Genomic DNA, 24,955 nt, shown 5'->3' with positions numbered 1-24,955 from the left:
ACCCTCAAAATTCAGGAGTGCTCAAGCTCAATTTGGGCAGCCGTTACTTCATTTCCCCCAAATCAAATATATTGATCCACTGTAACTTGCTGTAGGAAAAAGTAGAATAAATTGAGCAAGAAATGCTTCCCAGGTGTTATTAGGACTGGAATTGCTATTTTCAACAGCCATTGCTTTTTATTATTATTATTTATTTTTAAGTTTTAGTTTTATTTGTTTAAAAGGAAGACAGTGATATTGCATGGGCAAATTCCCCATAGAAACAAAGAATGGACCAAAAGAATAATAAAGGCACCTCAACATTTCCTCATTTATGTAGGGCAGTCTTATAATATGCATCTAGATAGCCTTCAATCACACAAGCTGAAAATTGTTCCACTTTACTGCAGTTCTGTAACCATATAGGAACCAATCCTGTCTGTGTTCTGTGCACATCCAAAATTCCTGCTGAATGACCTGCCCTGGGAGCGAATTACCAGTGACCCAGGGCTAGGGCGGCAGGAGGGTGCAGTGGGGGGGTGGCAGCCAACATTTTTTTTGCTTGGGGCAGCAAAAAACCTAGAGCCAGCCCTGCTCTGACAGACAGAGGCTAGGGACACCATTCCTTACCTGTCCTGGCTAATAGCCATTAATGGACTTAACCACCATGAATTTATCCAGTTCTCTTTTAAACTCTGTTATAGTCCTAGCCTTCACAACCTCCTCAGGTAAGGAGTTCCACAAGTTGACTGTGCGCTGCATGAAGAAGAACTTCCTTTTATTTGTTTTAAACCTGCTGCCTATTAATTTCATTTGATGACCCCTAGTTCTTGTATTATGGGAATAAGTAAATAACTTTTCCTTATCCACTTTCTCCACATCACTCATGATTTTATATACCTCTATCATATCCCCCCTTAGTCTCCTCTTTTCCAAGCTGGAGAGTCCTAGCCTCTTTAATCTCTCCTCATATGGGACCCGTTCCAAACCCTTAATCATTTTAGTTGCCCTTTTCTGAACCTTTTCTAGTGCCAGTATATCTTTTTTGAGATGAGGAGACCACATCTGTACGCAGTATTCGAGATGAGGGCGTACCATCGATTTATATAAGGGCAATAATATATTCTCAGTCTTATTCTCTATCCCCTTTTTAATGATTCCTAACATCCTGTTTGCTTTTTTGACCGCCTCTGCACACTGCGTGGACGTTTTCAGAGAACTATCCACGATGACTCCAAGATCTTTTTCCTGACTTGTAGCTAAATTAGCCCCCATCATATTGTATGTATAGTCGGGATTATTTTTTCCAATGTGCATTACTTTACATTTATCCACATTAAATTTCATTTGCCATTTTGTTGCCCAATCACTTAGTTTTGTGATATCTTTTTGAAGTTCTTCACAGTCTGCTTTGGACTTAACTATCTTTAGCAGTTTAGTATCATCTGCAAACTTTGCCACCTCACTGTTTACCCCTTTCTCCAGATCATTTATGAATAAGTTGAATAGGATCGGTCCGAGGACTGACCCTTGGGGAACACCACTAGTTACCCCTCTCCATTCTGAGAATTTACCATTAATTCCTACCCTTTGTTCCCTGTCTTTTAACCAGTTCTCAGTCCATGAAAGGACCTTCCCTTTTATCCCATGGCAGCTTAATTTACATAAGAGCCTTTGGTGAGGGACCTTGTCAAAGGCTTTCTGGAAATCTAAGTACACCATGTCCACTGGATCCCCCTTGTCCACATGTTTGTTGACTCCTTCAAAGAATTCTAATAGATTAGTAAGACACGATTTCCCTTTACAGAAACCATGTTGACTATTGCTCAACAGTTTGTTTTTCTATGTGTCGGACAATTTTATTCTTAACTATTGTTTCGACTAGTTTGCCCGGTACAGACGTTAGACTTACCGGTCTGTAATTGCCGGGATCACCTCTAGAGCCCTTTTAAAATATTGGTGTTACATTAGCTAATTTCCAGTCATTGGGTACAGAAGCCGATTTAAAGGACAGGTTACAAACCTTAATTAACAGTTCCGCAACTTCACATTTGAGTTCTTTCAGAACTCTTGGGTGAATGCCATCTGGTCCCGGTGATTTGTTAATGTTAAGTTTATCAATTAATTCCAAAACCTCCTCTCGTGACACTTCAATCCGTGACAGTTCCTCAGATTTGTCACCTACAAAAGCCAGCTCAGGTTTGGGAATCTCCCTAACATCCTCAGCCATGAAGACTGAAGCAAAGAATTTGTTTAGTTTCTCCGCGATGACTTTATCGTCTTTAAGCGCTCCTTTTGTATCTCGATCATCAAGGGGCCCCACTGGTTGTTTAGCAGGCTTCCTGCTTCTGAGGTACTTAAAAAAACATTTTGTTATTACCTTTGGAGTTTTGGGCTAGCCGTTCTTCAAACTCCTCTTTGGCTTTTCTTATTACATTCTTGCACTTAATTTGGCAGTGTTTATGCTCCTTTCTATTTGCCTCACTAGGATTTGACTTCCACTTTTTAAAGGAAGTCTTTTTATCTCTCACTGCTTCTTTTACATGGTTGTTAAGCCACGCTGGCTCGTTTTTAGTTCTTTTACTGTGTTTCTTCAAGAGATCATTCATCAGCATCACCAATGATGTTCTATGTCCTGGCCTGACCATTGATTTTAGTTGGATTTGTGGGCACCCAGCACTTTTGGAAGTTTTACAGATTTAGGAGCTTTTCTTTAGGCGTCAGGTAGCCTCTGGTAATAAAATGGTTAAAGGTTTTTTTTCTTTTTCTTTTTTTCTTCCCTTTCCCAGCGTTAAGCCAGCAAGCTGAGAGGAAAGGCACAGCTAAGGAAGAGAGCAGCTCCAAGCTCCCAAGGAAATCCAGCAATAAGCAGAATGAGCCAGCCCTAATACACAGCCCACATATAGGTAGGTGCAATATAGAGTATTTGATCATAAGGGGTAACAGGCCTTGTCTATATATAAAAGTGCACTGGTTTAACTAAAGGTGTGATTTTGAAACTGATTTAGTTAACCCAATGTAAAACCCTGTGGGGACACTCAGTACACAAAGTAGGTATTCACCCACGAAAGCTTATGCGCCAATACATCTGTTAGTCTATAAGGTGCCACAGGACTCTTTGTTGCTCAGTACATTTGTGATCACTTACACCTTGACAATCACTAATTTTTAATTCAGTGATCAATTAATCTTGATTGGTTAGAAAAAGCTATAATCTAGAATTACCTTGAGTTGATAATAGGTCGACAGTAGTGATGTTATGGTGGGGGTCTATTTTAGACCACCAAATCAGGAAGAGGATGTGGATGAGTCATTCTACAAGCAGGTAACAAGATTAGTAAACACACATGAGCTAGTATTAATGGGAGATTTTAACTTCCGTGATATCTGTTGGAAGACAATTACAGCAAAACATATGTCCTGCAAATTCTTAGCATGTGTAGGGGACAACTTTCTGATTGAGGAAACAACTAGAGAGTCATCCATTTTGGATCTGGTTTAGACCAACAGGAATGAATTAGTTGAGAACATGAAGGTAGTCAGGAACTTGGGAGGAAGTGACCATGATCTGATAAAATTCAAGCTCCTATGGAAAGGAGAACATGAGAACAGCAAAACTAGGACACCAAACTTCAGAAAAGCAGATTTCAACTGAGTCAGAGAAATAATAGGCAAGATCCCATGGAAAGACCAGTTAGGAAGAAAAGGAGTTGAAGGGGGCTGGCAGTTCCTAAAAGATGTAATCGTGGAGGCTCAACATCAAACTATCCTGATGCAGAAGAAAGATAAGAAGAGCCACAGAAGGTCAATGTGGCTGCACAATGAGATTTTTAGCTATATAAAAACGAAGGCTGTCAAGTGATTAAAAAAATTAATCGTGTGATCAATTGCACTATTAATAATAGAATACCATTTATTTAAATACTTTTGGCTGTTTTCTACATTTTCAAATATATTGATTTCAATTACAACAGAGAATATAAAGTGTACAGTGCTCACTTTATATTTATTTTTGATTACAAGTATTTGCACTATAAAAAAACCAAAAGAAATTGTATTTTTAAATTCACCTAATACAAGTACTGTGGTGCAATCTCTTTATCATGGAAGTTGAACTTACAAATGTAGAATTATGTGGAAAAAAAACTGCATTCAAAAATAAAACAATGTAAAACTTTAGAGCCTGCAAGTGCACTCAGTCCTACTTCTTGTTCAGTCAATTGCTCAGACAAACAAGTTTGTTTACATTTGCAGGAGATAATGCTACCCACTTCTTGTTTACAATGTCACCTGAAAGTGAGAACAGGCGTTCTCATGGCACTGTTTTAGACGGCTTGGCAAGATATGTGCCAAATGTGCTAAAGATTCATATGTCCTTTCATGCTTCAGCCACCATACCCGGGAACGTGTCCATGCTGATAACGTGTTCTGCTCAATAACCAGCCAAAGTAATGCAGACCGACGCATGTTCATTTTCATTATCTTAGTCAGATGCGATCAGCAGAAAGTTTATTTTCTTTTTTAGTAGTTCAGGTTCTATAGTTTCTGCATCAGAGTGTTGCTCCTTTAAGACTTCCGAAAGCATGCTCCACATCTCGTGGCGCTCAGATTTTGAAAGGCACTTCAGATTCTTAAATCTTGGATCGAGTGCTGTAGCTAACTTTAGAAGTCTCACATTGGTATCCTCTTTGCATTTTGTCAAATCTGCAGTGAAAATGTTCTTAAAATGAATAACGTGCTGGGTCATCATCCAAGGCTGCTATAACATGAAATATATGGCAGAATGTGTGTAAACCAATGCAGGGGACATACAATTCTCCCCCAAGGAGTTCAGTTACAAATTTAATTAACGTATTATTTTTTTTAACTAGCATCATCAGCATGGAAGCATGTCCTTTGGAATGGTGGCCGAAGCATGAAGGGGCATACAATTGTTTAGCATATTTGGCATGTAAATACCTTGTAATACCAGCTACAAAAGTGCAAATGCCTGTTCGCACTTTCTGGTGACATTGTAAATAAGAAGAGGGCAGCATTATTGTGACTATCTGGATCACAGAAACCCTCTTGGGAGCTGCCACCCGATGTGCCAAGACTACTTCTACCCCTGCTTTCCCTGCCAGCTTGGAACCCCCGCACCTTTTCTTGCTGAGCCAGACACTCCCGTTTGCTCCAACAAAGAACCAGGGTCTGAATTACTTGCCCCAAAGCTGCAGGCTTACCTGAAAGCAGCTAACAAAAGTGTTCCTGTCTTTAACACTCAGATGCCCAACTCCCAATGGGGTCGAGACCCAAATAAGTCCGTTTCACCCTATATAAAGCTTATACAGGGTAAACTCATAAATTGTTCACCCTCTATAACACTGATAGAGAGATATGCACAGTTGTTTGCTCCCCCAGGTATTAATACATACTCTGAGTTAATTAATAAGTAAAAAGTGATTTTATTAAATACAGAAAGTAGGATCTAAGTGGTTCCAAGTAGTAACAGACAGAATAAAGTAAGTCACCAAGCAAAATAAAATAAAATGCGCAAATCTATGTATAATCAATCTGAATACAGATAAGATCATCACCAGTTCCAGAATGCTCCCTTTTACAGACTAATCTCCTTTTAGCCTGGGTCCAGCAATCACTCACACCCCTTGCACACTGTCCTTTGTTCCAGTTTCCTTCAAGTATCATGGGAGGTGGAGAGGCTCTCTCTTTAGCCAGCTAAGACCAAAATGGAGGGGTCTCCCATGGGCTTAAATAGACTTTCCCCTGTGGGTGGAGACCCCTCCTCTCTCCTATGCAAAGTCCAGCTCCAAGATGGAGTTCTGGAGTCACCTGGGCAAGTCGCATGTCCATGCATGACTCACAGTTTCTTACCAGGTAGCAGCCATGGGTCACATGCTACCTTGAACGTCCTCAAGTAGACTTTTTATGTGGATTGGAGCATTCCAAGATTCATTGTCCTTTAAGTGTTTCTTGATTAGGTACTTAATTTCAACATTCCTTTCTCCAGGAACTGACCAAATACGCTACTAAGGTTATTTAGCAATCAAGCCAGTACACAGCCGATATTCATAACTTCGAATACAAAAATGATACATGCATGCAGATAGGATTAATAGATTCAGTAGATCATAACCATATAGATATGTTACATAGCATATGTAGCATAGATAGATTCAGTAGATCATATTCCAGTAATGTCATATTCCCATAAAGCATTATGGGGTACAGCGTCACAATTATCTCCTGTAAATGTAAACATGTTTGTCTTAGTGATTGGCTTAACAAGAAGTAGGACTGAGAGGACTTGTGGGCTCTGAAGTTTTACATTGTTTTGTTTTTGAGTGCAGTTATGTAACAAAAAAAATCTACATTTGTAAATTGCACTTTTATGACAGAGATTGCACTACAGTGCTTGTATGGGGTGAATTGAAAAATACTAATTCTTTTGTTTATCATTTTACAGTGCAAATATTTGTAATAAAAATAATATACACTTTGATTTCAATTAAAAAACAGAATACAATATATATGAAAATTTAGAGAAACATCCAAAATATTTAATAAATTTCAATTGGTATTCTATTGTTTAATAGTGCAATTAAAACTGTAATTATTTTTTTTAATTAATCACGTGAGTTAACTGCAATTAATCGACAGCCTTAATAAAAACCAAAAGGGATACATCCAGGAAATGGAAGTAGGGGCATGTCACCAAGGAGGAAACATAGGAATAGTGAGAGAATGTAGGGTCAAAATTGGGAAAGCCAAGGAAAGAATGAGTTACAGCTGGCAAGGACAAAAAAGAAAGATGAGGGATTGTGCAGGTCTGCTGCTCAATGGAGAAGATGAACTGGTAATGGAAGATGATAGGAAGACAGAGCTGCTCAATAGTTACTTTGCTTCAGTTTTCTCACAAAAAACAACTTGTGACCAGATCACTAGCAAATTTACCATAGACAATCAAGGGGGAAGGATGCATATCAGGATACGTAAATAATACCTCAGAGATCTGACCAGTTTGAATGAATTCAAATCAGCAGGGCCAGATGCTATTCACCCGAGGGTACTGAAGGAATTAGTTGAAGAAATCTCGGAGCCACTGACAATAATATATACAAACTCATGGATAATAGGAGAGAGCCCCTCTCCAGTCTTCCAGGACAACGTAGTGCCCATCTTTAAAAAGGAGAAGCTGGGAATTATAGACCAGTGAGCCTGACTTTGATACCTGGGAAGCTATTAGAGGAATGAATAATATACCTGGACTTCAGCAAGGTTTTTGACACAGTCCCACATGACATTCTGATAGGTAAGCTGGAGAAATGCGGGCTCGACACAACTACCGTGAAGTGGGTACATAATTGGTTAAGCAACCGCAAACAGAGGATATTAATGGAACGATGTCAGATTGAAGGAAGGTCTCAAGTGGGGTTCCACAGGGATCTGTTTTGGGTCCAGTGTTGTTTAACATCTTTATTAATGACCTGGATGTAGGAATAGAGAGCATACTAGTGACATCTAATTTGCAGATGACACAAAGCTGGGGGAGGGGTTGCCAACACTTTTGGAGGAGAGAGCTAAAATTCAGAGGAGTCTTGATAATAGGAGAACTGGGCTTTAGGCAACGAAGACAAATGTAAGGTGCTACACTTAGAAAAGAAAAAGCAAATGCACAAATTCAGAATGGGGGATAACTGACTTGGCAGCAGCACTGCTGAGAAGGATCTGGGAGTTCTGGTGGATCACAACCTCAAAATGAGTCAGCAATGCGATGCTATTGCAAAAAAAGCAAATGCTATTTTAGGTTGCGTGAACAGAGGTATAGCATGCAAGTCAAGGGAGGTGATAGTACTGCTCTACTTGGCTCTGGTTAGACCTCAGTTGGAGTACTGTGACCAATTTTCGTCACCAATGTATAGAAAGGATGTCAAGAAATTGGAAAGGATCCAGAGGTGAGTGACAAAGATGATCAAAGGGATGGAATACAATCCATATGAGCAAAGGCTGAAGAAACTGGTTATATTTAGTTTAGAAAAGAGGAGATTAAGGGGAACACAATAGCAGTCTTCAGTAAAAGATGGAGAAAAGTTGTTCTCTCTGGCCACTGAGGGCAGGACAAGAGGCGATGGGTTCAAACTACAGCACAGCAGATTTAGATTAAATCTCAGGGAAAAACTTCTAACCGTAAGAACAGTGGGACAATGGAATGGACTGCCTGGAGATTTTCAAAAGGAGACTGGATAGCTAACTGTCTTGAAAGGTTTAGATACAACAAATCCTGCATCTTGGTGGGGCTTAGACTAGATGACCCTTGCAGTCTTGTTAACCCTGATTCTGTGAGTCTGTGATTCATGAAGACGTTAATCAGAGCAGAGCTAATAGCATTCCCTTCAGTCCTCACTAGATGTCTCACCACCTTTCAACTGATCATTATATTTGGACATGTTTGAAACTAAAGTAGACAAAGCATTAGAAAAACATGAGTGAGAAATACTGCATTGGACTGTGAAAGGATGGACTAGATGACATCTGTGAAACGGCTTTTCCATCTCTAACTTTTGCAGTTCTCTTAGAATTTGCCTTTGTCACGATGTTGTAGCTGCAGGGTGTGTGAGAACTCCCAACTGCTCAAATCAGTTGGTGCTGTAGGAAGTGGGGTAGAAACACAGGAGGGAGGGGGAAGCTCCTAGCCACTCCTGTCCCAGCAGAAGATACGGTAAGGGAGTATGTTGCCTTTGACTATAGCTTGGTGGAAAGGTTTTGTGGCTCTGATTCCCTGTGTGATCTTGTACAGATCCCATTAATCTTCTTGTGCTTCCATTTCTCCCTCTGTAAAGTTAAACTAATGCTACTTCCCTTCCTCACAGGGCTAGGGTGTGTGAGGATGAATTCCTTAATGTTTGTGAGTTGCCCAAATTGGGACCATAAAAACAAGAATCTAGAAAGAAAATGGTTTGGTTGTAACCTGGACTTGCATTGGTTAGTGTTTAGCAGAGAAAGGGCCTCAGCATCTACTAAAAATCTTGGGTGCAGGTTAATTTGGTCCTGCAGCTTTAAAGATGTTTAAGTTCAGTAGATGCTATTTTTTTCTTTCTGTGAAGTTGCTTGAGGCATATTTGCCTGCCTCTGCCTGCTTGGGCTGAGAGCTGCAAAATTGTTATGTGAGAGGAATGCGAGCTTGTGCCAGCCTACGCTCATTTGTGCTGGCCTTGCAGAAATTCCTAGGAATGGAGGTTGTGAAAGCCACCACTGCTGCATCAATAAATAAGCAGTCTCAGCTCAAGGAGAGCAAGAATCTCTCAGAACACAAACTGAGGAATAGAATGGCCAAGAGGACTCAGTTCCACTGCTCAGGGACTTCCACCAAGGAAGAGTTTGGACTCCAGAGGCAAAGTTCAGGTCCACTGCTATGTTGGGGATTTCTCAGAACAATGTCAGACAAAACAAATCTGCGGAACTGTCCCAGATTGAGGTGTCATTAGAGGAGGTTTTGGAACAAATTGATAAATTTAACAGTAATAAGTCAGCAGGACCAGATGGTATTGATCCAAGATTGATATATGCCATCATGTGTCAGCAATGCCCCTCTGCCATGTACATTGGCCAAACCTGACAGTCTCCATGTAAAAGGATAAATGGACACAAATCAAACATCAGGAATGGTAACATACAAAAGCCAGTAGGAGAACACTTCAATCTCCCTGGACACTCAATAACAGATTTAAAAGTAGCCATTCTTCAACAAAAATCTTCAAAAACAGACTTCAGAGAGAAACTGCAGAGCTACAATTCATTTGCAAATGTAACACCATCAATTTGGGCTTGAATAGAGACTGGGAGTGGCTGGCTCACTACAAAAGCAATTTTCCCTCTCTTGGTATTGACACCTTCTCATAAATTATTGAGAGTGGACCACCTCCGCCCTGACTGAATTGGCCTTCAACATTGGTTCTCCATTTGTAAGGTATCTCCCTTCTCTTCATGTGTCAATATATATTTATGCCTGTATCTGTAATTTTCACTCCATACATCTGAAGAAGTGGGTTTTTTACCCACAAAAGCTTATGCCCAAATAAATTGGTTAGTCTTTAAGGTGCCACCAGAGTCCTTGTTGTTTTTATTGAACAGATATTGAATATATAAGATATTGAACAGAACCGGTCCCAAAACAGACCCCTGCGGAACCCCACTCGTTATGCCTTTCCAGCAGGATTGGGAACCATTAATAACAACTCTCTGAGTACGGTTATCCAGCCAGTTATGCACCCACCTTATAGTAGCCCCATCTAAATTGTATTTGCCTAGTTTATCGATAAGAATATCATGCGAGACCATATCAAATGCCTTACTAAAGTCTAGGTATACCACATCCACAGCTTCTCCCTTATCCACAAGACTTGTTATCCTATCAAAGAAAGCTATCAGATTGGTTTGACATGATTTGTTCTTTACAAATCCATGCTGGCTGTTCCCTATCACCTTACCACCTTCCAAGTGTTTGCAGATGATTTCCTTAATTACTTGCTCCATTATCTTCCCTGGCACAGAAGTTAAACTAACTGGTCTGTAGTTTCCTGGGTTGTTTTTATTTCCCTTTTTATAGATGGGCACTATATTTGCCCTTTTCCAGTCTTCTGGAATCTCTCCCATCTCCCATGATTTTCCAAAGATAATAGCTAGAGGCTCAGATACCTCCTCTATTAGCTCCTTGAGTATTCTAGGATGCATTTCATCAGGCCCTGGTGACTTGCAGGCATCTAACTTTTCTAAGTGATTTTTAACTTGTTCTTTTTTTATTTTATCTGCTAAACCTACCCCCTTCCCATTAGCATTCACTAGGTTAGGCATTCCTTCAGACTTCTCGGTGAAGACCGAAACAAAGAAGTCATTAAGCATCTCTGCCATTTCCAAGTTTCCTGTTACTGTTTCTCCCTCTTCACTGAGCAGTGGGCCTACCCTGTCTTTGGTCTTCCTCTTGCTTCTAATGTATTGATAAAAAGTCTTCTTGTTTCCCTTTATTCCTGTAGCTAGTTTGAGCTCATTTTGTGCCTTTGCCTTTCTAATCTTGCCCCTGCATTCCTGTGTTGTTTACCTATATTCATCCTTTGTAATCTGTCCTAGTTTCCATTTTTTATATGACTCCTTTTTATTTTTTAGATCATGCAAGATCTCGTGGTTAAGCCAAGGTGGTCTTTTGCCGCATTTTCTATTTTTCCTATCCAGTGGAATAGCTTGCTTTTGGGCCCTTAATAGTGTCCCTTTGAAAAACTACCAACTCTCCTTAGTTGTTTTTCCCCTCAGTTTTGATTCCCATGGGACCTTACCTATCAGCTCTCTGAGCTTGCCAAAATCCGCCTTCCTGAAATCCATTGTCTCTATTTTGCTGTTCTCCTTTCTACCCTTCCTTAGAATTGCAAACTCTATGATTTCATGATCATTTTCACCCAAGCTGCCTTCTACTTTCAAATTCTCAACGAGTTCCTCCCTATTTGTTAAAATCAAGTCTAGAACAGCTTCCCCCCTAGTAGCTTTTTCAACCTTCTGAAATAAAAAGTTGTCTGCAATGCAGTCCAAGAATTTGTTGGATAGTCTGTGCCCCGCTGTGTTATTTTCCCAACATATATCCAGATAGTTGAAGTCCCCCATCACCACCAAATCTTGGGCTTTGGATGATTTTGTTAGTTGTTTAAAAAAAGCCTCATCCACCTCTTCCACCTGGTTAGGTGGCCTGTAGTAGACTACTAGCATGACATCACCCTTGTTTTTTACCCCTTTTAGCCTAACCCAGAGACTCTCAACACTTCCGTCTCCTATGTCCATCTCTACCTCAGTCCAAGTGTGTACATTTTTAATGTATAAGGCAACACCTCCTCCCTTTTCCCCCTGTCTATCCTTCCTGAGCAAGCTGTACCCATCCACACCAACATTCCAATCATGTGTATTATCCCACCAAGTTTCAGTGATGCCAACAATGTCATAGTTGTATTTATTTATTAGCATGGCCCAGGCAGCATTGGTACGGGACCTTCACGAGCCTGGCGGTCGCCCCACCGTGGCCGTTACTGTCCCACCTGGACCTGCTCTTCCAGGACCAGGGCCACCTCCTCCACCCCAGTCTAGCGGCACTCCACCTCATGGTGTGGCTGCTCAATGGTTAGGCCAGGAGGAAAGGATGTGCTCGGAAGGGGTTCAGCGCATCCTCTTGGAAAGCAGGCGACACTCCAGACGGCGTCTCCAGTGCACTCCGCACTGACGCCGAGCCTACTTGGCAAAGTGGTCTCAGTTTTTCCAATGGGCAGCTGAGCGGGGCGTTTCCCCCATGGCTGCCCTGATCCAGCTCATTTTGGACTACCTCTTTAACCTTAGCCTGGCGACCTTGTCCATCAAGGTGCACTTGGTGGCCATATCGGCCTTCCACCCACCGGTGCAGGGGCACACGGTATTCTCCCATGCCATGACTGGCCGATTCCTTAAGGGATTTGATCATCTCTTCCCATACGTTAGGCCCCCAGTCCCACAGTGGGACCTGAACTTGGTGCTGGCCCAGCTGATGGGTCCCCCGTTTGAGCTGCTAGGTACGTGCTCCTGGTCACACCTCTTGTGGAAGGTAGCCTTCCTGGTAGCGATCACATCAGCTCAGGACCCTGACCTCTGAGCCCCTGTACACGGTGTTCCATAAGGATAAGGTCCAGCTCCGCTCACATTCTTCGTTCCTCCCGAAGGTGGTCTCCGCCTAACACATGGGTCAGGACATTTTCCTGCCGGTCCTCTGCCCCAAGCCCCATGCGCCAAGTGAGGAGCGCTGCCTCCACATGCCGGATGTGAGACTGGCTCTGGCCTTTTACCTGGAATGGACTAAGCTGTTCAGGAAACACATGAGAGGTCGGCCGATCTCCACTCAGCGGCTCTCAAACTGGATCGCCTCGTGCATCAGTACCTGTTATGACCTGGCGGGAATTCCTCTGCCGTCAATTGTGAGGGCACACTCGACTAAGGCACAAGCCTCGTCGGCTGCCTTTTTAGCCCATGTCCCCATTCAGGACATTTGCAGGGCTGCCACATGGTCTTCAGTTCACACATTCACCTCGCATTATGTGATCGTCTCCCAAACCAGGGAAAATGCCAGGTTCGGCAGGGCTGTGTTCTGTCCCGAGAGTTTGTGAACTCCTACCCACCTCCAATAGATATAGCTTGGAATCACTTATTGTGGAATACACATGAGCAATCACTCGAAGAAGAAAAGACTGTTGCCTTTTCCGTAACTGGCGTTCTTCGAGATGTGTTGCTCATGTGTATTCCACATCCCACCCTCCTTCCCCTCTGTCGGAGTTGTCTGGCAAGAAGGAACTGACGGTGGGGGGAGCGCGCAGCACCCCTTATACCGTGCCATGGAGGCGCCACTCCAGGGGTTGCTAGGGGCGCTCCCCTACTGGTACTGCTAGGGGAAAAACTTCCGGCACTGGTGCACGTGGCGAGCATGCACCCCTATTGTGGAATAGACATGAGCAACACATCTCGAAGAACACCAGTTACGGAAAAGGTAACCATCTTTTCCATTCGAACAATCTCTCTGGTCTGATTGGAATTTTATGGAGTTCCTAGAAGTTAGAGCTGAAAAATATCTATTTTGTCATTTGAATGCACAAATCAGTGTTCTGAGTAACAATTGTGGATATCCTATCTGTTTCCAGTCTTTGACCACTGCTGCACATTGACCAGTTGTTCACAGTGATTCCCAAATCTTCTTTCTGAGTGGCTGATTACCTTTAAACTATGTATGAGAAGTTTAAAATATTCCTTTCACTGTGCATTACCTTGCATTTATGAACACTGAATTCTGTCTGACATTCTACCGTCTCATATCCACATTGGGTTGCAGTCTATCTTCATTCATTCTCTATGCACCACGCAGAACTGAACTACAAAGAAAAGGCTGTGCTAACGTTGCAGTGTGCTTTCCGTCGCATCCTGGCATGTAGAGCAAGGGAGAAGCACCTTAAGGAGCGGAGAGAATACACAGAGTTAATGGAGCGCCTCCAGAGAGAGGTAAGAAGTAAGTTTAATTGGAAATACAGAGAGAGCGTTTAGAAGATTGGTAACTGCACCAATATAGCAATAGGATGTGCATGTGCAGACCTTAATTGTGTTTTGATGCACAGAATCCAGCACTCTCAGCCATCAAGTGCACTTCTGACTGACTAATGCCTGCCCTATAGTGGCTCTTTGCTGTTATCCTGACATTCATTTTTATTTAAAAAAAAATAAAATAAAAAAAAATTTTAAATCAGTTTTGAGATAAGCTATGCACCATAATCTTCCACTATGGAAAGAAGCTCCTAGGATTATGAGAGAGAAGATACTAGAGAACGGATTCTAAATACCTTTTCTCTGCTGTCTCAAATATATTTATTTTTCTCTTTTTTTCTAACCGTGTCTCTCTATTTTAAAGGTTCCCTGTACTATCTGGCATCATCCTCTTCCCCCCACCCCCAGCTCTGTCTGAAGTGTGCTGCCCTTTCCACAAGAATTTGTAGCCTATCACTTTCTACTGTAAAAACTAAATTTTAAATATTGGAAGGCTCTGTAATTTTTATAATAGAAAATGGGTTAAATATGATTGGAGGGACCATCAATGGTGAAACTGGAAAATAATAAATGGTGACAACCTCCCATGCTTTACCTACATTCTATGCTCTGTCCACATGTGATGCCAAAATGAACTGCCACTCAGAGTATATTGTGTAGATCTTCAATAATGATTGTGCCTCTTCTTTCCTGCATGCTTTAATCAGCATTGACCGAATTAATGCTGATACTTAAATTGTCATCATTAGGCTTCATTGTTAATGCCACTTGGAGATGAACGGACTAGCTTATATCTCTCAGAACTATTGTTCTTCTTTGAGTGCTTGTTCATGTCAGTTCTAAGTAGGTGCGTGCGTGCCGCATGCACAGTCGCTAGAAGGTTTTTCCCCTAGTGGTATCTGTAGGGTCGGCTCTGGAGCCCCTTGGAGTCGTGCCTTCATGGTGCTGTATAGGGCCCTGCCAACCCCCCGCCTCTTCAGTTCCTTCTTAGTGCCCATGACTGTTGTTGAAACAGTGGTTCTCTCTTGCTTCGGCAAGTGATTCCCTAGCGGACTCTTTTCTTTCTTCTTGTAAATAGTTAATAGTATTAGTGTTTTAATATAGTAAGTTAGTGACTTATCAGGGTCAGTCCCACCCCTTTTCCCCTGAGATCGGGGCATGCCTTGGTCTCAAGGTTTAAACCCAGTGGGGCTTGCCAAAAGCCTATGCCTAGGGGCGATCCCCACATGTCATGTTTGCAGTATATGGGAGAATCCCATCAAAAACATCATTGCAAGATTTGCAGGGGATTTTGTCCCAGAATGAAAAAGGAGAGGGACCAGCGACTGAAACTCCTCTTGATGGAGCCAGCTCTCTGCCCACATTCAGAGCCGAGTCCGTCTGAACCGGCACCCAGCATGTTTGCATCAGTGCGGAGTGCACTGGCTTCAATGAGGGAGCCCCCAGCACTGAAGAAATACTCTGGAACGAAGGGTCCTCTGCACCATCAGGACTCTCTGGCACTGAAGAGCTCCTCATGTGGGGAGGTGCAGCACTGCTCCCAATCACCAGTGCTGCGAAAGAAGCTTAGAAAGATGGATAGGAGGCGCTCTGAAAACCCACACTGAAAACAGCTGAGCATGGGAGTTTGAGCGGAGTGTGACCTGTGCCGGGCCACTACAGTTCCAGGCCATCTAGTGCGGTACCGTGGACTCCGGCCCTGCTGAGGGGTCTGTTGAGTCCGGTGCCTCTGGACTCCCCTCCAAGGAAGTACCATGGAGAGACACTAGAGCTTCCCTCCACGCCTGAGACTTTTGAGGCAGCTAGGGACCTTATAGCCCTTATGGCACTGCTGTCTCTCACCAGGTGTGAGAGGGCACCTGATGCCAGACCACTGGCACCACAAAGGCACTCGGTGCCATCTAGAGGCAAGCCAGTCATGTCGTGGCACTAGTCGACTTCTCTTCAGCACTGCTCTCCAACACCATCCAGCATCGATTCGCCTGGTCGCCACGGAGCAAGTCTTCACCATTGGAGGCGGAGTCTTATGCCTCAAAGATAAGTCGGCACCACTCGCAGCATCGGCACCTAAGGCCCAATGCGGGGCAGTCTCTCCCTCTATGCCCTGGCCAGCGCAGTGGCAAGTGCCTGTGCAATGGTCCTTTTGGACCCCATGGGCATTTCATCAGACCCAGAGTTCGTATTCAAGGGGGTCGCTATCAGTTGCCTCTGAAGGAAGAGCTCCTCTGCTGCCTCCTTTGACCCACGAGCATTCCTGCAGTACCAAGACTGGCACCAGACCCAGCGCCAAGGTCAACAACGAGCCTGAGGAACCAGCACCGCGTGATCTTTGCAAGCCAGAAGGGCAAGAACAGTGTCCCGTAGTGGCCTGAGCATCTTACTCTTCGTCTCCTGAGGGGGTGGGGACCTCTGCCCCCCAATAGTAGGGCTCACCAGGTGCTCCTGAGGAGGGTGGCCCAAAACCTGGGGCTCCAGGTAGGGGAGGTGTCAGAGTCCTCAGACCTCAGAGTGGACATCTTGACCCCACTGGCCCTTCATGGGTTGCTCTGCCATTAATAAAGACAATCCATGACACGACCAAAACATTGTGGCAGACTCCAGCATCTTTGCCCTCCACAGCAAAGAGAATGTAGAGGAAGTACTTCGTGCCTTCAAAAGAGTACGAATACCTCTATACCCACCCTCCACCGGGATCGCTGGTAATAGTGGCCACAAATGAATGTGAGTGGCAGGGGCAACAGGAGCCCACGCCAAAGGCAAAGAACACAAGAACATAAGAATGGCCCTACTGGATCAGACCAAAGGTCCATCTAGCCCAGTATCCTGTCTTCTGACAATGGTCAGTGCCAGGTGCCCCAGAGGGAGTGAACAGAACAGTAATCATCAAGTGATCCATCCCCTGTTGCTCATTCCCAGCTTCTGGCAAACAGAGGCTAGGGACACCATTCCTGCCCATCCTGGCTAATAGCCATGATGGACCTATCCTCCATGAATTTATCTAGTTCTTTTCTGAACCCTGTTACAGACTTGGCCTTCACAACATCCTTTGGCAAGGAGTTCCACAGCTTGACTCTGCGTTGTGTGAAAAAATACTTCCTTTTATTTGTTTTAAACCTGCCGCCTATTAATTTCATTTCATGACCCCCAGTTCTTGTGTTATGAGAGATAGTAAACAACACTTCCTTATCTACTTTCTCTACACCAGTCATGATTTTATAGCCCTCAATCATATCTCCCCTTAGCCATCTCTTTTCCAAGCTGAAAAGTCTCAGTCTTTTTAATCTCCCCTCATATGGAAACCGTTCATACCCCTAATCATTTTGTTGCCCTTTTCTGAACCTTTTCCAATTCCAATATATCTTTTTTGAGATGGGGCGAGCACATCTGCACACAGTATTCAAGATATGGACATACCATGGATCTATATAGAGGCAACATGATATTTTCTGTCCTATTATCTATCCCTTTCTTAATTATTCCCAGAATTCTGTTTCCTTTTTTGACTGCCGCTGCACATTGAGTGCATGTTTTCAGAGAACTATCCACAATGACTCCAAGATCTCTTTCTTGACTGGTAGCAGCTAATTTAGACCCCATCATTTTATATGTATAGTTGGGATTATGCTTTCCAATGTGAATTACTTTGCATTTATCAACTGTGACAAAGATCTGTCCTTGACTCCGTGGGTCCTGTGTTCCTTGACGGATTTTGCTAGCCTCAGAGGCTCACTGTGACCCTCCACATAGCCCTTCTCTCTCTAGAGGCAAGGGTCACAGTGTACTGAGCCATTTTCATCATAAGCCAGCAAGGGAGGTGAGGAGAAGCAACCCTCCCTCGCACAGTCTCTGTTGTCTCCCAGTATCAGTGATTAATCAGGGAGGGAGCGGGGAGCCTGGGCCCGCCCTCTACTCCGGAGTCTAGCCCAGGGACCCTAAAATTAGCAGCTATGGAAGCTGACTTTTTGGAAATAGGACATGTACAATTCCCTGGGCCACTTCCCCACAGCAGCCCCCACTCAGTATCTTTACAATTACCTCAGGGCCTCCTTCCTTGCACCTGATATAGATTTGTAGTGCTTCGTTCCTCCAACAGCGCAGCTCCTGACACCCACACCTCACTGACTAACTGGGAGGCTTTTAACTAGTTCCAGCCAGTCCTTGATTGGCTTCAGGTGTCCCAATCAATCTAGCTATCTCCACTGCCTTCTAGAAGGATCTTAATTGGCCCCAGGTGGCTTGATTAACCTGGAGCAACTGCCATTTGGTTACCATGGTACCATGGTACCAGGGATTTGTTTAGCCTGGGGCTAACATACCTGTTCCTCACTACTTTACTGTAGCCATCTGGCCTTGCCCCATCACACAACATAAAATGTCATCTGCCATTTTGTTGCCCAATCACCCAGTTTTGAGAGATCCCTCTTCGCTGTTTGCCTAGGTCTTAATTATCTTTAGTAATTTTGTATCATCTGCAAATTTTGCCACCTCACTGTCTACCCCTGTTTCCAGATCATTTATGAATACGTTGAATAGGACTGGTCCCGGAACAGACCCCTGGGGGACACCACTATTTACCTCTCTCCATTCTGAAAACTGACCGTTTATACTTACCTTTCTTTTCCTATCTTTTAACCAGTTACCAATCATATCCCATGACAGCTTACTTTGCTTTAGAGCCTTTGGTGAGGGACTTTGTCAAAGGCTTTCTGAAAACCTAAATACACTATATCCACTGGATCCCCTTGGTCTACATGCTTCTTGACCCCCTCAAAGAAATTCTAGTAGATTGGCGAGGCATGATTTCCCTTTACTAAAACTATGTTGACTCTTCCTCAGCAAATTATTTTCATCTATATGTCTGACAATATTGTTCTTTATTATAGCTTCAACCAGTTTGCCCAGTACTGAAGTCAGGCTTACAAGCCTGTAGTTGCCAGGATCACTTCTGGAGCCCTTTTTAAAAATTGGCGTCACATTAGCTATCCTCCACTCATCTCGTACAGAAGCTGATTTAAATGATAGGTTACAGACTACAGTTAGTAGTCCTGCAATTTCACATTTGAGTTCCTTCTCTAGTCCTGGTGACTTATTGCTGTTTAATTTATCAGTTTGTTCCAAAATCTCCTCTAATGATACCTCAATCTGGGACAGTTCCTCAGATCTGTCATCTAAAAAGAATGGCTCAGGTTTGGGAATCTCCCTCATGTCCTCAGCCGTAAGGACTGATGCAAATAATTCATTTAGTTTCTCTGCAATGGCCTTCTCGTCCTTGAGTGCTCCTTTAGCACCTTGATCGTCCAGTGGTCCCACTGGTTGTTTAGCAGGCTTCCTGCTTCTGATGTACTTAAAAAAAAATTGCTATTACTTTTTGAGTCTTTGACTAACTGTTCCTCAAATTCTTTTTTGGCCTTCCTAATTGTATTTTTACACTTCATTTGCCAGTGTTTATACTCCTTTCGATTTTCCTCACTTGGATTTAACTTTTTAAAGGATGCCTTTTTGCCTGTCACTACTTCTTTTACTTCGTTGTTTAGCCATGGTGGCTCTTTTTTGGTTCTCTTTACTATGTTTTTTTAAATTTGGTGTATACATTTAAATTGAGCCTCTATTATGGTGTCTTTAAAGAGTTTCCAAGCAGCTTGCAGAGATTTCACTTTTGGCACTGTACCCTTTAATTTCTGTTTAAATAATCTTCTTATTTTTGTGTAGTTCCTCTTTCTGAAATTAAATGCTACAGTGTTGGGCCGCTGTGGTGTTTTTCTTGCCACAAGGATATTAAATTTAATTATATTATGGTCACTATTACCAAGCGGTTCAGCTATATTCACCTCTTGGACCAGATCCTGTGCTCCACTGAGGACTAAGGGCTGGTCTACACTGGGGGCGGTGGGGGAGGGATCGATCTAAGATACGCAACTTCAGCTACGTGAATAACGTAGCTGAAGTTGAAGTATCTTAGATCGACTTACCTGGGGTCCACACGGCGCGGGATCCACGGCCGCGGCTCCCCTGTCGACTCTGCTACTGCCGCTCGCTCCGGTGGAGTTCCAGAGTCGACAGGGAGTGCGTTCGGGGATCGATATATGATAAATCAATCCCGGATAAATCAATTGCTACCCGCCGATATGGCGGGTAGTGAAGACGTACCCTAAATCAAGAATTGCCTCTTCTCTGGTGGGTTCCAGGACCAGCTGCTCCAAGAAGCAGTCATTTAAGGTGTCAAAAAACTTTATATCTGCATTCTGTCCTGAGGTGACATGTACCCAGTAAACATGGGGAGAATTTAAATCCCCCATTATTATTATTGATTTTTTTATTTTAATAACCTCTCTAATCTCCCTGAGCATTTCACAGTCACTCTCACCATCCTGGTAAGGTGGTCGGTAATATATCCCTACCGCTATATTCTTATTATTAGAGCATGGAATTTCTAACCATAGAGATTCTGTGGTATAGTTTGAGTCATTTACTATGTTTACTTCATTTGATTCTACTCTTTCTTTCACATTAATGCCACTCCCCCACCAGCACGACCTGTTCTGTCCTTCTGATATATTTTGTACCCTGGTATTAATGTAGCCCATTGATTATCCTCATTCCACCAGTTTCTATGATGCCTATTATATAAATATCCTCATTTAATACGAAGCACTCTAGTTCACCCATTTTATTATTTAGACTTCTAGCATTGGTATATAAGTACTTTAAAAACTTGTCTCCTTTTAGCTGTCTGCCATTACACGATATAATTGAATGGGACTCTATTTTATTTGACTATTTCTGATCAGATCCTCCCTGGATTTTATCATTTTCCATCCTCTCATCCTCATTAGGACATAGAGATTCTCTATTAATAGATCCTCCCCTAAGGGATGTGCGAACCATGTGCTCCTCCGCACCTGTCGGCTTTCCCCCAGCCCTTAGTTTAAAAACTGCTCTACGACCTTTTTAATGTTAAGTGCCAGCAATCTGGTTCCATTTTGGTTTAGGAGGAGCCCATCCTTCCTGTATAGGCTCCCCCTTTTCCAAAAGTTTCCCCAGTTCCTAATAAATCTAAACCTCTTCTCCAAACACCATCATCTCATCCACGCATTGAGACTCTGAAGTTCTGCCTGCCTGGCCCTGTGCGTGGAACTGGGAGCATCTCAGAGGATGCAAAGAAGCTGGACCTCTTCAGTAGGAAAATATACTCTATCAGGGGGCTCCAGCTTTGCATTGCAAATCAGCAGGCGGTCCTCAGTAGGTAAAGTTTCAAATCCTGGCAGGCCATGTCAAAGTTCAAGGAGCTGGTACCTTCGGATTTCAGGGTAGAATTTTCAGCACTAGTGGAAGAGGGCAAAATGGTGGCAAAGGCCTCATTGCAGGCCTCTCTGGATGTGGTGGATTCAGTGGCCTGCTCCATGTCATCACCGGTGGCCATGAGACAGAGTTCTTGGCTGCAGGCCTCCGGCCTCCCGCACAAAGTCCAGAAGATAATCCAGGACCTTCCCTTTGAAGGGCCAGCCTTACTTTCCAAGCAGACAGACTCGAAACTCCACTGCCTTAAAGTCACCAGAGCCACGCTAAAATGCTTGGGGTTCCACACCCCTGCACCACAGAGGAAACGTTTCAAACCTCAATCCCTGCCATGTTTTTATGAAATACTGCCCAGGCAAGATTACAGTAGAAGCCGGGCAGAAACTCTAGAAGAAGGCCCCCTCTTGCTCCTTTCTCCTAAGGACCCAGCACTACTCGCCAGTCCTCGGGTCAAAGCAGAACTTTTGAGGGTGCGCCCGGAAGTGAAGCACCAGTCCAAATCCTGGATTTACCTCAAATCTAAATCCTGGATCTACCTGTGGTTTTTGGATCATTTATCCCACTTCTATTGTGCGTGGGCCCAGATTACTTCAGATCAGTGGGTGCTATGCCTGATTGGACTGGGATATTCCCTTCAATTCAGTTCTCTCCCTCCTTCCCACACCCCTTCCCCGTCCCTCTTCACGGACCCTTAAGAGCAACTCTTAATACAGGAGATGCAGATGCTCCTAAGAATGGGAGCTGTAGAGGAGGTCCCCTGGGAGTTAAAGGGCAAAGGGCTCTTCTCCCACTATTTTCTAATCCCAAAAGCCAGATGTGGTCTTAGACCCATCTTGGACAGATTCATGAAGAAGCTGAGGTTCCGCATGATCATTTCTGCCTTGGATCCAAGGGATTGGTATGCCACCCTCGACTTGAAGGATGCCTATCAATCCTTTTCACATATCAGTAATCCCAAATCACAGAAGGTTCCTCAGGTTCATAGTGAACCATACCCAATATCAGTTTATGGTCCTCCACTTCTGCCTGTCAGTGGCCCCTCACGTGTTCACCGACGTTCATGGCAGTCGTTGCCACATTCCTGAGGAAACAAAGTATACAGGTGTTTCCATACCTCAATGACCAGCTGATCAAGGGACACACCAGGGCGCAGATAGAAGAGCACATGGACCTGATAAGGCTAGGCCAGAGGTGGGCAAACTATGGCCCACGGGCCGCGCCCCGCCCATCAGACCTTTTAATCTGGCCCTTGAGCTCCTGCCAGGGACTGGGGTCGGTGGCTTGGCCACTCCAGCCGGGGAGTGGGGTTGGGGGCTTGCCCCGCTCTGTGCATGCTGTGGCTCCCGGAAGCAGCGGCATGTCCCCCCTCCAGCTCCTACGCATGGGGCAGCTAGGGGGTTCTGCACACTGCCCCTGCCTCAAGCGCCACCCCCCGCAGCTCCCATTGGCTGGGAACAACGGCCAATGGGACCTGCAGGGGCAGCACCTGCGGACGGGGCAGCGTGCAGAACCACCTGGCTGCACCTCTGCATAGGAGCTGGAGGGGGACGTGCCGCTGCTTCCAGGAGCTGCTTGAGGTAAGCGCTGCCCAGAGCCTGCACCCCTGACCTCCTCCATGCCCCAACCCCCTGCCCCAGCCCTGTTCCCCCATCTGTCCTCCGAACCCCTCGGTCCCATTCTGGAGCACCCTCCTACACCCCAAACCCCTCATCTCCAGCCCCACCCCAGAGCCCGCACCCCCAGCTGGAGCCCTCACCCACGCATCCCGCACCCCATCCCCCTGCCTCAGCCTGGAGCCGCCTCCCGCAATCTGAACTCCTCATTTCTGGCCCCACCCCAGAGCCCGCTCCCCCAGCTGGAGCCCTCACCCCCTCCTGCACCCCAAACCAAAATTTTATGAGCATTCATGGCCCACCATACAATTTCCATATGCAGATGTGGCCCTCAGGCCAAAAAGTTTGCCCACCCCTGGGCTAGGCCTATTGGTAAATACACAAAAGTTGACCCTTACTCCCACTCAAAGGATAGAGTTCATATGGGCTGTGCTGGATTCAAAGCAAGCCAGAGCATTGCTCCCGGAGTCTCGTTTCCAGGCTATTTTCTACATCATAGAGGACCTCAGGCACTACTACCCTACTATCATGGCACAGAACTGCCTGAAACTTCTTTGGCACATGGCGGCATGTACGTATGTGGTTCAGCAAGCAAGACTGTGGCTCTGGCCTCCTCAGTCTTGGCTGGCATTAGCGTATCGCCCAAGATGAGACCACTTGGACAAGGTGGTTGCGCTCCCCTCTTTGGTAGTCGAGGCCCTCCTGTGGTGGCTCAATACATGAACGGTCTGCGCAAGGGCTCCTTTCTCAAGATCTCACCCTGCACTATCTCTAGTTACACATGGGTCAGGGGTGGGGTGGGGAGCTCACCTTGGGAAGCTGAGGACTCAAGGCCTCTGGTCCCAAGAGGAGGTTTCGCTCCACATCACCGTCAGAGAGCTAAGAGTAGTACGCCTGGCCTGCTAGACCTTTCAAGCCCTACTGGAGGGAAAATCTTTATTGGTCATGAGAAACAATACAACAGCGATGTTTTATATAAATAGACAGGGTGGAGCACGTTTCTCTCCCCTGTGTGAGGAAGCCCTCAATCTGTGTGAGTTCTGCATAGCCCACTTGATACACCTCGAAGCTTCTTACCTTCCAAGATCCCAAAACGAGTTGATGGACCATCTCAGCCGGTCCTTCTGCAACCACAAGTGATCTATTTGCCTGGACGTTGTGAACAGCATCTTCCAAAGGTGGGGAGTTCCCCACATAGACTTGTTTGCAACAAGACACAACAGGAAGTGCCTGTAGTTCTGTTCCCTCCTGAATTACAGCCGGGGCTCGATCGCAAACACATTCCTCCTGCCCTGGAAGGACCATCTGTTCTATGCGTTTCCACCCATCCTGCTAATTCACAAGGCTCTGCTGAAGGTCAGGAAGGAAAGGTCACCTTTGATATTGATAGCTCCAGCCTGGCCATGTCAGCACTGGTATACTACACTCCTAAACCTGTCAGTGGAGACACCAATCAGCCTGCCCCTAGTTCCACACTTGATCACACAGGACCACGGCCATGTTCAACATCCCAACCTCAAGTCTCTCCACCTCACAGCATGGAAACTCCATGGCTAAGCCCCTTGGAGTTGGCATGCTCAGGACCCATTAGAGAGGTCCTTGGCAGCAGGAAACCATCCACTAGGGCCACATACCTGGCTAAGTGGAAAAGATTTTCCATCTGGTCAATGCAGAAGGGAACTTCACCTTTGCAGTCATCAATACCCTACATTTTGGACTATTCGTTGCACCTAAAACAGCAAGGGCTGTCAGGGTCCTCCATAAAGGTTCCCTTGACTGCGATTTTGGCGTTCCAGCCCTGGGTGGCCGACCAATCAATCTTTGCTAACCCAATTGTTGGCTGTTTTTCTCAAGGGGCGGGACAGGTTATACCCCCAAATGCGACAACCAATCACTGCATGGGATCTCAATCTTGTACAATCAAGATTAATGGGACCCCCGTTTGAGCCCCTAGTGACTTGTTCACTGCTCTAGCTATCCTG

General features: G+C 44.6%; 1 protein-coding gene across 11 annotated transcripts in view; it reads left to right on the top strand.

Moving 5' to 3' along the window:
- Positions 1-24,955, top strand: part of IQANK1 (IQ motif and ankyrin repeat containing 1) — a 142,224-nt gene that overhangs the window by 12,458 nt on the left and 104,811 nt on the right. For 9 of the 11 annotated variants that reach the window (XM_065582359.1, XM_005311629.5, XM_042861281.2 and 6 more), the window contains 2 exons: positions 2,769-2,885; positions 13,892-14,025. In XM_065582359.1, coding sequence (XP_065438431.1) covers positions 2,769-2,885; positions 13,892-14,025 — 251 coding nt within the window. The remainder of the gene's footprint in view (positions 1-2,768; positions 2,886-13,891; positions 14,026-24,955) is intronic. The other 2 variants (XM_042861278.2, XM_065582358.1) reach the window with 1 other exon arrangement.

The sequence above is a fragment of the Chrysemys picta genome, chromosome 2 (assembly GCF_011386835.1).
Source record: "Chrysemys picta bellii isolate R12L10 chromosome 2, ASM1138683v2, whole genome shotgun sequence".
NCBI lineage: Eukaryota > Metazoa > Chordata > Testudines > Emydidae > Chrysemys > Chrysemys picta.
The sequence above is the reverse complement of the archived record's forward strand: the minus strand, read 5'-3'. Positions and strand labels throughout refer to the sequence as shown.